We start from the raw sequence: 14527 nt of genomic DNA, 5'->3' as shown, positions 1-14527 counted from the left end.
TTCGAGTCGAGTTTTTGGGTCGTGTCAAATATTGACACCCCTATCTTCAAATAAATATAGAACTTGCTTATGATTAGTACTTGTAGGTCATGATGGTGCTCATGCACACTTTTCAAAGTTATAAAAGTTGTTGCAAAATGTGTTGCTCCATGACGTACAATCTCCTTCCAACTTGACATTTTCCTAAGCTATGCAAGTATGAATATATGATTATAATAAAAAATTATAAATTTTGATATTTTTTTTTTGTTATCTATGAGAGACATGCAGCCAATATCTTTCAAAATTAAATTCATATTATGTGCATCACAAGGTGATCATTTTTAGATATATATTGTTGAATCTTTCATATAATAGTTGATCACATGCATTCTTGTAATTAGCAGCATTATCAATAACTATTTGAACTACACTCTCTAGACCAACTCACTCAATCATCTCAGTAAATAAATGGCGCAAATTTGTAGCATCTTTTATGATGTATAAAGCATCAACTAATTTTTAAAATGATAAACCACATGGATAATATATCAAAAAATTGATTAAAATTCTGCTCTTACTATTAGTACATCCATATGTCATAAATGTATAAAATATTTTTTCCAAGTTTTTCTATAGCTATCAATGAGTAACTTGCATTCTTCCTTACAATTCCTAAATAGGTTTACTCTCATGTTGTGATAACTGGGGAGCTTGTAACCAGGATCTATTGCAACAATGACATCAATAGCTTTCCGTGCATATACTAAAATAAGAGCATTAATTAAATGGGATGCAGCAATAAAAACTACATTGTTAATGTCATATCTGCACAGTGCACTACTTCCTTAGATGCTAAAACACTCTTAATTAAAGGTTGAAGTTGAAGGTGGATACTTTCCAGATACTTATTCATTGTATCCATCGATGATCTACTTGCCTAGCTTTACTAAGGCTCTTACTTACATAACTCTCATCTTATCTTTGACTTAATTAATGGAACAATAACATTTAATCATTTATGACATACAATCTTATAAAATAATGGTAAATGAAATATTATGAATCAATCCATCATCAATTTAATATCCAACTAGCATGAGAGAATAAGAAAAAAGTCTTTTGGTTTTTAGGGAATATATAATTATCGAGTGGGTTTAATAATCCAAACCAAGCTAGATCAATCATTAGCCCTCATGCGAAATCCCCAATCCTAAACTTCCTTCTTCATGTCATTCACTTAATTGTTTCACTTCCTCTTATATGAGTACAAAAATTGTGTTGATTCTCCCACCTCTAGTTGCCTCAAATGTGATTGAAGGAACTTAAAATTCTAGGGGATCACCTACCCCCTTTGATGATGCCGAACTCCTTTTTTCTATATATATATATATATATATATATATATTAATTTGCAATGTTTTTACGTCAAAACCTATTGTAATTTATTTGCTTAACTTCTGGGAGTGGAGCATTAAAAATTTTATATCACTTGTTGCAATTTTTTTTCAACGGGTTTTTTTTTATTATTATTAAAAAAGAAAAGTTACAAAAGAAGACCCCCCAAAGGGCCACATCAGAAGCATTACAGGAAGCAGAGAAAAACCAAAGAGAAGACCAGAAGATTAGGGGTGAAATCAACGGACTAAGACCAGCTTCGGGTTGCCAGGGCGGGGCCATCCACTGGTGAAACACAAAATCGAAGGGCCAACCAACCCTGACCGTCCACAACGCTTGCAGCCTCGCTGCTTCCTCATCGTCCAAAACAAGCAATTAGCACGGTCAACCCTCCAAGCACAAGAGCAAACCAACGGTAGAACATCAACAACCCAAAACCACATTTAATGGCAATTAAAACAAAATCATCGCAGCACCCAATTAACATCGAACACGCCTGCCCCTCCCACGAGATCTACCACGAGAAGCAGCAAGAACCAGTGGTTTATCGCGCAATAAATTGAAAGAATTACCAGGATCTCCATCTCCAATAGATTCCACAGAATCTGAAAAAGAATCAGAAATAGATTCAGATTCAGAACTGTAATCATGAAGCCAGTCCAGGCCAGTGGACTCTAAGATCAATGTCCGAGTTATCCTTCATATTATACATTAATCCTTTAGGATCCATAAGAGTCACTAGGACATCCACTAAATCATTATGCACACAGTGTTCATTACGAATGGGACTAGAGTTACCAGAGACAGCCACTTTACACACTGCCTCATCCAAATTATCCACGACAGCAGATTTAATCGAGCCAACCAACTCCTCAGAATTTAAAGACTGACCAACCAAAACATAAGGGGCAGACCTCACAGACCCCAAAGGAGCCTCACGAGGAAGGCCCTCAACGCTATGACAAACACGAGTGAAAGTCAAAATCTTACCAGTAGGAGTAAAAGGTTGAGCGTCGGGAGATAGAATAGAAGCAACCTCAACACCATTAGCATCTCCAACCACCTCAGTTTCCGTAGCAATGTCCACAGTTTCTAAACCGACCAAAATAGGGGAATCACAAACATGCACCACAACACCAGTATTAGCAATATCACTACCCAAAACCACACCCGGCCGCAAATGAGGGAATAACTTAATACATTCCGACTTCTTATGACCCAAAACTTTACAAATGCTGACAGAAATTAGGCATTCCTTCAAAAACGACTCTTTGAACGTACCCAAGTTTTTCCGGACCCAGCCAAACAGATTCAGGGTAAGTTTTGGAAATGTCAATTTCTACAAGAATACGAGCGACTGAAGGACGCGAACCAATAACCGTGGCATTATCGGTGTGAATCGGACGGCCAAAAATAGACCCCAACCCAAAAAGAATTCGAGGAGAAAACAGGTGAGGACGAAGCCCCGAAAATGAAATCTAGACATGGACAATCGGCGACTCCTCCGAAAGGTCAAGGAGAGGCGACCACTTAATCACTTTCATGAAGCAACCAAAAACGAAATAGGAACGATGCACAAAAACCCTCCCATAGTCTAGGTCATTCGAAAGCTTGATCAATACATTAGACTGGTCCAATAAAGTTATAGAGAAATCACCGGATAATTTTAGGTTGAAAAAGAACCTACGTATCGAATCCAAAGCTAGCCGCTTAAGCGGAAATTTCCCCACCAAAGCAAACTCAAAATGTTTCGCAAGATGCAAAAATTCATCCTCTGAAAACCCCAAAGCCGGCATACCTCGAATCGTAGACACACGAAAATCTGGAAAATTTTTTGAAACATCAGAACCTGACAACACCTCTTTGAAGGATTTGGAATGCTTACCCTCAAAAAAGCCAGGATCTGACCTTTTAATCGCCATGAGAACGAGAGAGCCAGAGGCGGAGACGAAGGCGGCTAAGGCAAAAGCCCTAGCAAAGCAGAAAAACCCCTAGCATACGACGCATAGGGAAAAGGTGGAAAAAAAAACAACTCCTCATTAATTGACATTTCCATTTATATTTATGCCATTGTTCACATTGTTTCTCAAAAACAATAATTAATTCATTATGTCATAATATGCAGAAATCATTCTCCTACATCATAATAGATGAATAGTCTCGTGAGATAACTTGTTTCATAAGATAATGCAAAAATCTAAAAATCCAAACATCCAAAGTACAATCCACAGATGATTTGTCTCATAAGATAATGAAAAAAATCCAAAAATTCATAAGATAATACAAAAATCCAAAAACAATCCACATGCATTGCATCAGGAAAATGAAAATTTAAAAATATTCATACAATAAAACTATAAAGATTAAAGACTACATTCATGTATCTGACTTTTGAAGAAAAAAATCATTTTTAAACAAAACCAGAACGACCGGCTTCGCGAATGAGTAGATGATTTTGCTTCTCGAACTAGAAGAGACGTCGGAGACGGAGAAGAAGATACCGAAGATGGGAAGAAATATGTCGAACTGCCGAAGAGCATATGTTGATACACGAGGGCTGACATTAACTGCGATACGAACAAATGAGATATGATTTTTTTAAACTACGCATAACCTCCGCACTCTGCAGATCGCTTAATCTCAGCCTTCCGATAATTACTGTAGCGAACCATCCGATTATATGAAATCGGGATCAGTTCAGAGGTCGAACAGCCGGTTCGAAAGGTTCAATACCAAATTTTTGTGAAACTGGTTATAATTTGAACCGTAACCGGCCAGCCACCAGTTGATCCATCCGGTATTAAAAGCCTTGATATTAGCATTACATTTAGAATGTTGGAAACAATTATTTATTGTTCTGTTAAGTTGTTGGACAAACCCAGCGGTCCATACTTCAATGATTGAAAAAGTGCGATTTACTTTTAAGAACTCTATTTTCAAATCATTGTCTTCTGATTATAGTCTCCTAACTATTATTCCTTTAACTGTCAACGGCTACTATTGCCAACAACATCAAAGCACGCCTTCTCTTAAAAAGGCCAGTAGATATTCAAACTAAATGTCGATGCTCGTCGTCGCTACTAATATTAATGCATGTTATTACCAATAAGACCAATGCACAATATCGACACCCTTCGACTCCAGAAATCAATACCAAGATTTATATTGACATTCTTGACCTATGATCTCTTCTCCTCAAAACAGAACGATCAAATGTATCATAAATTGATATTATGAAGACAACTCTAATGCATCAAAGCTTCTTCTACTTCTACCATTAAATTCATCCACAATAATTCATGTCTATTATATTATATTAACACGCTCTCTAATTTCAAGAAAAAAGTTAGGTGGCACAAGTATTTGTTGAGATTTTGACTTAAAAAAAAAAAAGAATAAAGAAAGAAATGGTAAAAAAGCAGGCGAACGTGTAAAACGTGGTGCATGTTAGAAGAAAAAAAAAAGGAAATCTGCCATGAAGTTCTGTCCATGGTCTATAAATGAGCCGTTTAGGGTTTGCATGGCTTGGTTTCATAGAGGACTATCAAATTCCCGGAATTCAACGCACAGTTAATAGCAGCATTTATACTTGTTTTTTAATTCAGAAGGTTAAAAGTTAAAACCGCTTATATATTTTTGCAATGGTTGTTGTGGTCAAAGTTGTAATTATATTTGGTATAACAATGGTTAAGCTTTGCTCAAATAAAGGAGAAATTATTCTCTGTGTATTCCAATAAGTTTGGAGGTAAATCACAGTGCGCTATGTCACTTATTACACAGTGCTGCTGAGCATCGGTACCTAACAAATGAGTGACGTGAAGTATTGTGATTCGCCTTTGAACAGCGTCCGAAATCTGCACAGAATAATTAATCATAATAAAGACTACAAAAGCTTAGGTGAGTGCCAGAATTTGAATTTGACCCATTATGATTATAATATTTTTTTTTCAACTTGTGAATCATGCGTTGCAGCAATATCAACATCCTTCAATATCACCATTTTCTGTGCTGAGAATGAGAACCATTAGTATCCAACCACACAATAAAAATTAGCCAACCAACGCATACAAATCCTGAGCTATATAATGTGTTTGATATTATATGCATATATAATACAAATATTGCTCAATGTAATCGTTTAGTAAAAAGGAAATAAAATGAAATAGTTTCACTTACAAAAAAACGTCATTTTAATTATTTCTTTATTAGGTTTATATGTGAATTTAACTTTTAATATAAAAAAATGAAAAAAAAAATAAAGATTCATATAGCCGATCCCACGTAATGCGATAAAGGCTTAATGTTGTAGTTGTTCACTTTATACACAAAGGCATGTAGGCCAGCGTGCTCATATTGAAGAGGACGAGAAAATATGTGAAGTCTAACAGCTTTGACTATCAACCAAGAGTTACTCATGTGATGTATGTGTGACTTTACTTCAATTGGCTAAAATGTTTCATATTATATATATATATATATATATATATACCAATATTATAATTTAAAAAAATGATAAAAAAAAATGAAAAATGATAAAAAAATCTTATAATTTATAACACACAATCTCCATATTCTTAAAAATTAAATTATTATTTTATTACCACTATAATCAAATATTTCATACCCATATCTAATTCTATTTAGTTCTCTATTTTTTGAAATAGTCACAGTAGAATTTTTTTTTTTCAATTTATATTACATGTATTGATTTTATAATAAATTCTAAATTTTTTAATCTATGATGATAAAATTTTAATTATTATATTTAAGTCTAATTTATTTCATCATAAAAATTGGAAGTATAATAGGATGAATAAAAGAATAAAAAACATAAAGTAAGATTCTATTTTAATAAAAAATAACGTAATTAAAATTTTATTTTTAAGAGGGCTCCCATAGTCCCCCCTTAACTCTGCCCATACCTAAGCATAAGATAATCTTAAACATTTTTTTTATTGGTTGGATTTATTTTAAGATAAATGAGCAATAAGTTTTAATCTATATCTCATGTTGTACACTTATTTTGGCGTAAATTCAATGATTTTGAGATCTATTTTGATCAAAATTTGCATAGGATTTTTCATTTTAAGGAAGAAAAATACTTTATTGAATTTTAGAAAAGTTGGAAAAATATAGGTTTGGTGGGACAATATAAGATGAGAAACGCTTCAAGAATATGCCTTCACCCAAATAAGGATATAAGCGAACCGAGCTAGAGCGAGCTTGTTGTATGTTCTTATTCATCTCGTTCAATATGTAAAAGTAATTGATCTAATGTTCTAATGTACACTATGTAAAATTTTATTTTATTGTACTAAAAAATAGTCGAAACGATGAAAACAAAGATCTTATTTGCCAATCTATCAGTGTAGGCCTAACAAACTCTTGTTCAAACCTCGGTTTGAACCGGGTTTGAATCACATTCGAATCATGTCTAAATTTGGACTAATTCAAATCAAAATTTTATTTTGTAGTGGACTTCGATGAGCAATCAACAAATAGATTGCCTTTTTATTCTGAGAAACTGTTTTTGAGAATCAAAATTGCTGGTGGCAATTGCAAGAAAATTGCCAACGGATTGTTTCAACAACAACAAAGATCTCATAAATATTTTACAACTTTTATATGAAGTAACAAACGCCCCAAACAAACCCTAAAGTGAGGTATAATTATATTAAGGTTTTGTTTGGGACTGAAAAAAAAAATTCTTGTTTGAGATAACTTTTTTATTTTTTTTCTAAAGTAGTATTTTAATACAAAAAATATTTATTTTCTAAAAATTTTTATATTCAAAACCTACTTTAGAAAGCAATAAAAAAGCTATCTCAAATGAAGCCTTAATTTAATTTAATGATGAAATTTGAATTTTCTTCACCAATGGAAGATAAGATTAGAGAGAATCGTCTTAGATGATTTGGTCACATAAAACGACAGTCTTGCGATTACCTGGTTTTAAAAAAATAGAAGTAATATATTTGACTTATGTTAACAAAGGCAGAGATAGACCTAAAAAGACTTGGTTAGAAAATATTAGAAATGATTTTTCTTTATTAGATTTAAATGAGAATTTAACTTTTAATGAGATAATAGATAAAAAGGATTAATGTAGTGGGATAAAGGGTTGATGTTGTTGTTGTTGGTGAAATTTGAATTTTAATATTATATAAGGTTAAAAGGCAATAAAAAAATCAATCTGAAATTGTAACCTCTAGAACTAGTCTCTTGGCCATATCAAACAAAACTGGGCCTATATAGAAGAAGCAAATTGACTCTAAACTTTGAAGATCTATTGAGATGGTTCAGTTAGTCAGTATTCACAATTAGATAAAGCTAGAAAGAATATATTAAAAATTAAGATTTTGTTTGGGATAACTTTCTTTCTGCTTTTTAAAGTAGCTTTTTAGTATAAAAATTTTAATTTTGAACTAAAAAGTTGCTTTAAAAAACAGTAAAACAGCAATCCCAAACGAAGCCTAAATCAAACACAAGACCTGTGCTTTTCTAGCCAGCATTGCTATGAAGCAATTGGCTGGATTATATATCATGGTGATACACATAATGAGGTGGCGAATAATCATCATCATCATCATATTGATAGCGAGGTAATGAATCGAGATCGTATCGATGATGAGGAAATGAAGCATGATCGTATCGATGGCGAGGCGATGAAGCATGATCAAAGACATAATGAGGAGAAGGTGTGGAAACGGGTTCAGTAATTTGGGGTGAACTAATGTTGGCTTGGTTCCTGTCAGCTCTGATATCTCCCAGTTCCACATCCTCTAACATTTGGAATATGGGATGAAGATATGCATCTGCTAGATAGGCCTTCAGATTGAGGTTGGGTTCAGAGGCTTTCTCCATTGTATCCTTCTCCATTGCCTCCTGAAATTTACAGACTAAATTCCATAAGCCAAATCATAATTATTGAGGAATAAATCTTCTCTGAAGAAACAAATCAGATTACACATTTTCTCCGATTGCTTGTGCTTAGAAGATTTTACAAAAGTAAATTCTACTAGATATAGGCGTGTCAAACCCGAAAATCCAACTTGAACCCGACCCAAAAATTTCGGATTAGGGTCAACCCAAACCTGAAACGGGTCGGGTTCAACAATTCGACATGTTTCAAAAATCGGGTCGGGTTCGAGTTGATACTTTGACCCAAAATTGACCCGTTTTTTGACCCGGCAACCCGAGATTGCCCCGTTTTGAACCATTTTTTACCCAAAAAAGCAGAGATTTACCTGTTTTTGGACCCGAAAACTAGCAATTTTTTGTTGGCACCGGGTCATTCAGGGCGTGTCGGGTTGACCCCAACCCATCGGGTCCGAAAAACCAACCCGTTTGCAAAAACTGGTCGGGTTCGGGTTAACCCGAATAGTGTCGTGTCAATTTCGGATTCGACCCGAACCTGACCCGTGACCTGAAATTGACACCCCTAACTAGATATAAATTTCTTCGGTTTTGCATTTTTTTGAGTTACATGACCTGAAAAACAGTACCCATCAGAAAAGAAAAGCTTCCCAGTCCCAGGAAATCACCTTAGCACTGTACTAGTAAATTATGAATCAATCCAAAATGTTTCAAGCAAGAGAACAAACCTCGAGAGGATATTTTCTAAAGGCGGGTTCGAATCGGCTTTTGCAGTACTTGTGAAACCAAATAGTTAGCACAGGTAGAATAATGAGAAAAGGGGTGGAGTGCGCAGCTTTCTTTGTGCTCAGTAAACCAAGAAGTAGTAGCTGGGAGATCAACAAGCTTGCAACAATTCGGGTGTGCACATGAGGCCAAAATGCACCAGCACTTTCATATTCTTGGTTGTAAACGTTGATAATCTGAGATGGCAAATTACTTAGTGTCAGATTCCTTTAAAATAGCAAAACAAGTAAAAGCAGTAACTCTTGCGCAAGAGATTTAGGTTTCATTTGGGACGACTTTTTTATTGCTTCTTAAAACAGTTTTAGCATAAAATTTAAAATTTTTATATTAAAAAGTTATTTTAAAAAGCATTAAAAAAGCCGTCTCAAATGAAGTCTTAATTAAAAAACATGGGACGAAGCATTAAGAAGACCCCATATAAGACGATCTGATAAGAAGAGCGATCTAGAAGACGATGACAAAAATCAAACTGAAATAGGGATAAAGACCAACATGAGTTAACAGGAGTTAGGATGAGAGAGAACTTTACATTCACTTTGGTAAAAAGTATATGAACCAAGATTTTGTGCATAAGATCCTTTGGTGTTTTCCAAGAAGAAATAGGATCCATAGGTAACAACAATATCCGAGTCAAAAGATTTATCTACATACTCTCTTGATCAACTTTTGTGCTCTTTGATAGCAAATGAATATAACATAGTGGCAAGAGAGAATGAAAAGCCAACAAAAAAAGGAGAAACCACAAAAAGCTATGGTTTAGAATAGCCTAAATGTTGCCTCAATTACAGGAACATTCGGTCAGAGTGCTTGCCAAAGTGGATTTTGCTTTACTTCAATATCTATAGCCTTAACATATAAATGAAGCACAAGTAATCATGACAAATCATCTAAATATAAAACAAAATAAAGAATGTTAGTAGGTTGCTAACCTGATATCTATAAACAAGGAAAGCGAAGATGAAGAATACAAGAACAAACGGGAGAAGAATTGGAGTAACCACAGCATAAACGAGTCCAAGAAGAAAATAAAGTTGTAGAGTGGGAAGATTCTCAGAAAGACCAATGCTGCCAGGATCCATTGCCTTTTCTCTATCCCTATCTGTTTTGACAATGAACATATTTTTCAAATGATATATCACAAGCGGCTTCAATCGAAGAATCTCAACAGCAACGCCTGCCCACCCGTCAACCATTATGTATGTCATAAAGAACGTGGCTTTCATTGGTATGGATACCCCAATTGTCCTTGGAATCCTGTTACCAATTAGATTCAAACAAAAAAGGATTAATGAACAAGAAATTAAATGGTAAGATCATATCTAGGAGTGTATAATACCACAATTCTGACAATTCAAATATATCTTGATGTCCATATATAAAGATTAACGAAGTACAGAACCAAATTTAGACATTTGCCCTAATCTAAATAAGCATAAGTTATAGAACATGGAACATCTGTGATAGATGTGCTCGAATATGGACGTGCATTAACACAAGCTTATTAAAACCTAAGAAAACCGATAGCATGAATTGATAAGAAATCAATTATGTTATAAATTTTCACACAAAAAACACTTGCTCCTGACATAGACATGATTCATCGTCTAGCCATTACCATGTAAACAAAGTTCTAATGTGATGAAAGGGAACTGGTTTCATGCAATTTTACCACTGTTAATGTGATATGTGATATGCAACACAAATCCAAGTCTACAACACAAATGAGAATCCCCAAATAAGCATATGGATTTCAAAGATCAGTGGCAACATATTTCAAGTTCTTTTTAATTTCCAACATTTGCAGTGCAAAAAAATATTCCGAGCAGCAACTCTAAATGTACATAAATATAAAACTGACATCCAATTAACTTCATTTCCAACACGAGCATCCAAATCTCAAAAGCAAAATTAAATCTCAACAAAATAGTCGTGGGCTGGATGTTAGTTTGTAAATATTAAATATTCTGCCATGTGCAATTTTCCTTTTTTTTATATCATGGGTACGAAACAACATTAGAAAGTCAATTACCCTTTGGGGGAGGATAAGCATTAGAACGATAATAAAATAATAGGCATTATCATGGAAAGTGGGAGGAAGAATTACTCAGTTGGCGACTGATGAAGAAAAGAATACAGTTGTTCAAAAGCAGTTCCAGCTATAATGCTTCCAAGAAATACATTCACCAACATAAAATAATAATATTTAGCGGCTGCCCTTCTTTCAAGTGCTGAAAGCGACAAATAACCTTCCACTTTTGACATTATCATCAGAACAGTTGGGAGGATGTATAGAAAGATTTTCAAAGCTAAACCAGGCAGAAAGCCTTGCAAGAAAGATTTGATCAACTTTCTGCATTCAAATCAAAGTACTGCATTTGACAATGTCATAAAGTAAAAAAATAAAATAAAATTGATAATTTTGTAAACGATTAAACAGTGATACACAATAAAGTATTAGCATATATGATCAAAAAGACATCATGCATTTTACAGTAATCTAAACACATGCATAAACATCAAAGGAAACGATCATGCTTTTCAAATAATTTTGCTATCCTGCATATCTGACGCACTTTAAAGTGAACACATATCAATAAGGCCAAACAAACTATAACTGAAACATTGAGAATGGCAAGTATCAGAATCTTTCTTCTCAGTATTATCTTCGTATTCTCCAAATAATAGAAGGCATGATTTAAACTCATCCGCTAAAATGATAATGTGTTATCAATTAAGAAATTTAGTTAGCTCATCTGCAATGTTGTTGACAATGACTAGTTAAATATAAATTAAAATTGTCAAGAAAGCCTTATTTTTTAAAACATTTAAACCTGATTAAAAAATAATCCAGTTACTTGCAAGTTAATAAAATAATCAGCAATAATTTAATTGAAATAGTTGAGTTAGCCAGACTAGATTGTTTAACTACAAATAGAACACATACACTACCTTTTGTTCATTTAAGCATGATAAAAAAAAAAACTAATAACAATTTACAAATTAGGTACTGCTTAACTATTAATGTGCTTTGTACTCTTCTTCAGAGTACCTATTACATGGCCATGAAACTTCTGAATTATTTGCACACCATTTTTAGTAGCACGACCAAAAATAGTATTATAGTCACATCCTTAATGTTTATTTATTTGATACGTAAGAGAAAACTAGTATTCTCCTAGAAATAGTTATAGATGAAAAATGAAGGATAGGCAGGCACTTTACAAGATCATAGAAAATATAAATATTTTACATAGGCGATTTGTCCTCCTATATATATGGCCACATGGATTACATTAAATTTTTTAGATTTATAATTACTGGAGAAGACACCCTTTAAATAGTAGATGAGGGCAATTACAAAAACAAACCCCACCGCCCCGCGCATCTTTTTATCTAATTAGTAATTGAGAGAAACACTTACAATTCTATGACTGGCCTAAGAAAAGGAGCAACTTTTTCAAGACCTTCCAGATTTGCAAGGGATTGTACAAAAGTAATGGGAATCATGTAAAAGAACACCAGAGAAAATACTGATATTGAGATTATCAGCCTTCGAATGCTGAGGGAAACAAATGGTATTGATAGATTCTTCCAGTAAACATCACGTGGTTCAGGTGCCCATTCAGTTAACCAAAGTGTAGGATTCTTGCTTTGCTGTGTCTGTGCACACACTGCTGCTCCCCATCTAGAGCCGAACGTGACAAAAGCAACTGGTAGAATAGCCTTGGGATCTTTAATAATTTTCTGATGCTCTGATGCTATCTGTAAAAATTACATTGATAATTACACGAAAAAATATCACGGTAAATAATTAATATGTAATACAAACTTCACATTACGATAGGATTTTATTTTGATGGCAAGGTATGATCATAACGTCAAGCCAAATAAAACTTTTTTCAGAAACAAGCAGTCTGGTTGCATTATTCGATTGGACTATCATCATTATAATGATTAGCCTTATTCAAACAATTTGGGCCAACTTAACTAAGTGTCTCAACCAAATGTCAAATGATTTGACGAACAACATAACAAGGATTTTGCATAAATTGAAATGTTAAACTGCAAATTTATATACGGTTGAGTAATTGTCTAATAATATAAGCCAACTATCAATTGTTTGAATGTATATAAAGGGATAAAAAAATAAGATCACTTTTCTCACTATGATACTACGTGTTTAACTCAAACACAGTGCCACAATGGAGAGGTATTTTGGAGACAAGTCAATGTAATCAGATTCTGTGCATATGTTAGTTTAAGAATATACCAAAGACATTAGAGTAAACCTCCAAACCTTAGAAGTAAGACAACCAATATTTCATATGAAATGCGGTGTGAAGTTATTTTAGATGATCAATTAAATAGTGACAATGTCATTAACATAAGAAGAATAACAATCCCATTAAGATTCTTATAGAGAAATAATGATGACCCAGATGGGGTATGTTTAAAAGAAACATTAAATAAGGTTATTCAAAATTTATCAAATCATGCATGAGGAACCTATTTCAATCTATATAGGAAATGCATCAATTTGCATACTTATGTAGAAGAAAATGACGGAACATTAGGTGGGAAAACCATGTAGATTTCTTCTTTGAGATCACCGTAAAGAAGGCACATGTAATATACATTTGATAAAGTGGCCATCATTGTGAATTGCCAACAGAGATAATAATTTGAAGTATGGTTGTTTTGCAATACGGAAAAAGTTGCTTCATAATCAATTTTATATTCTTGCATGTTACAAAGGATAATCAACTGTGAATCATAGCAATTCCGGATATCATCAGAGAAAAATTTAATTTTAAGAGCAAATTAAATAATCTCACAAGTATGATTATCCATAAGAGCCCAAAGTTCGTCAGCTATAGCCTCTTTCCAACAATCATTTTTACTAGTTTTGAAGTAGTTTGAAGGAATCGGAATTGAGAGAAATGAGCTGTAAAACCTAAATCAATTTAGAGGATGACATATTTTAGAAAATCATCTGAGAGTAGTGATTGAATCATAGCTAGCAAGCTCAAGTAATGGATCAATTTGCACAGGCTCAGGTGGCGGTTTGATTTGCATAGGTCAAGGTGGCGGATTATTTTTTGTAGGTTCAAAGGGCAGATTTGGTCAAGGAGGTAATAGAGTTGGACAATTATTTTTAACACAAATCCACATCTGAATATTCCATGATTAGAATTTGTTTATCAAAATTATGAAAAAAATAGATTTCTAGCAAAGGCTAAAAAATAGTAGAGAAGAAGAATGACGTTCAAACAATACAACATGATGAGATATTCGAAATCTTTTTGATCCTGGATCCATAGAACATAGCCTTTGTGAGAAGTGTTGTAGTCCATAAATGCTCATTTAATAAATTGAGTGAAAATTTTATGATGTTCATTTGATGGAAGATTTACCAAACAAACACCACAAAATGTGTGCAATTCACTGTAGTTGGTTTGCTTTTAAAAATGATGATGAAAAGGAGAGC

The 14527-nt window shown here is 33.6% G+C and overlaps 1 protein-coding gene across 1 annotated transcript; it reads right to left on the bottom strand.

Annotated features, from left to right (window-relative positions):
• Positions 1-7642: 7642 nt before the first annotated feature.
• Positions 7643-13692, bottom strand: LOC110110431 (CSC1-like protein At1g32090). Its single transcript, XM_020841916.2, has 6 exons — positions 13624-13692; positions 12461-12801; positions 11144-11389; positions 9969-10293; positions 8982-9215; positions 7643-8262 (listed from the first exon to the last, which is right to left on the bottom strand). The coding sequence occupies exons 1-6, from the start codon at positions 13690-13692 to the stop codon at positions 7912-7914; spliced, it is 1566 nt and encodes a 521-aa protein (XP_020697575.1). The 3' UTR covers positions 7643-7911.
• Between the last annotated feature and the right edge of the window lie 835 nt (positions 13693-14527).

This window comes from Dendrobium catenatum, unplaced genomic scaffold (genome assembly GCF_001605985.2).
Source record: "Dendrobium catenatum unplaced genomic scaffold, ASM160598v2 fragScaff_scaffold_716, whole genome shotgun sequence".
Taxonomy (NCBI): domain Eukaryota; kingdom Viridiplantae; phylum Streptophyta; class Magnoliopsida; order Asparagales; family Orchidaceae; genus Dendrobium; species Dendrobium catenatum.
Note: the sequence above shows the minus strand (reverse complement) of the source record. Positions and strands in the feature narration are given on the sequence as shown.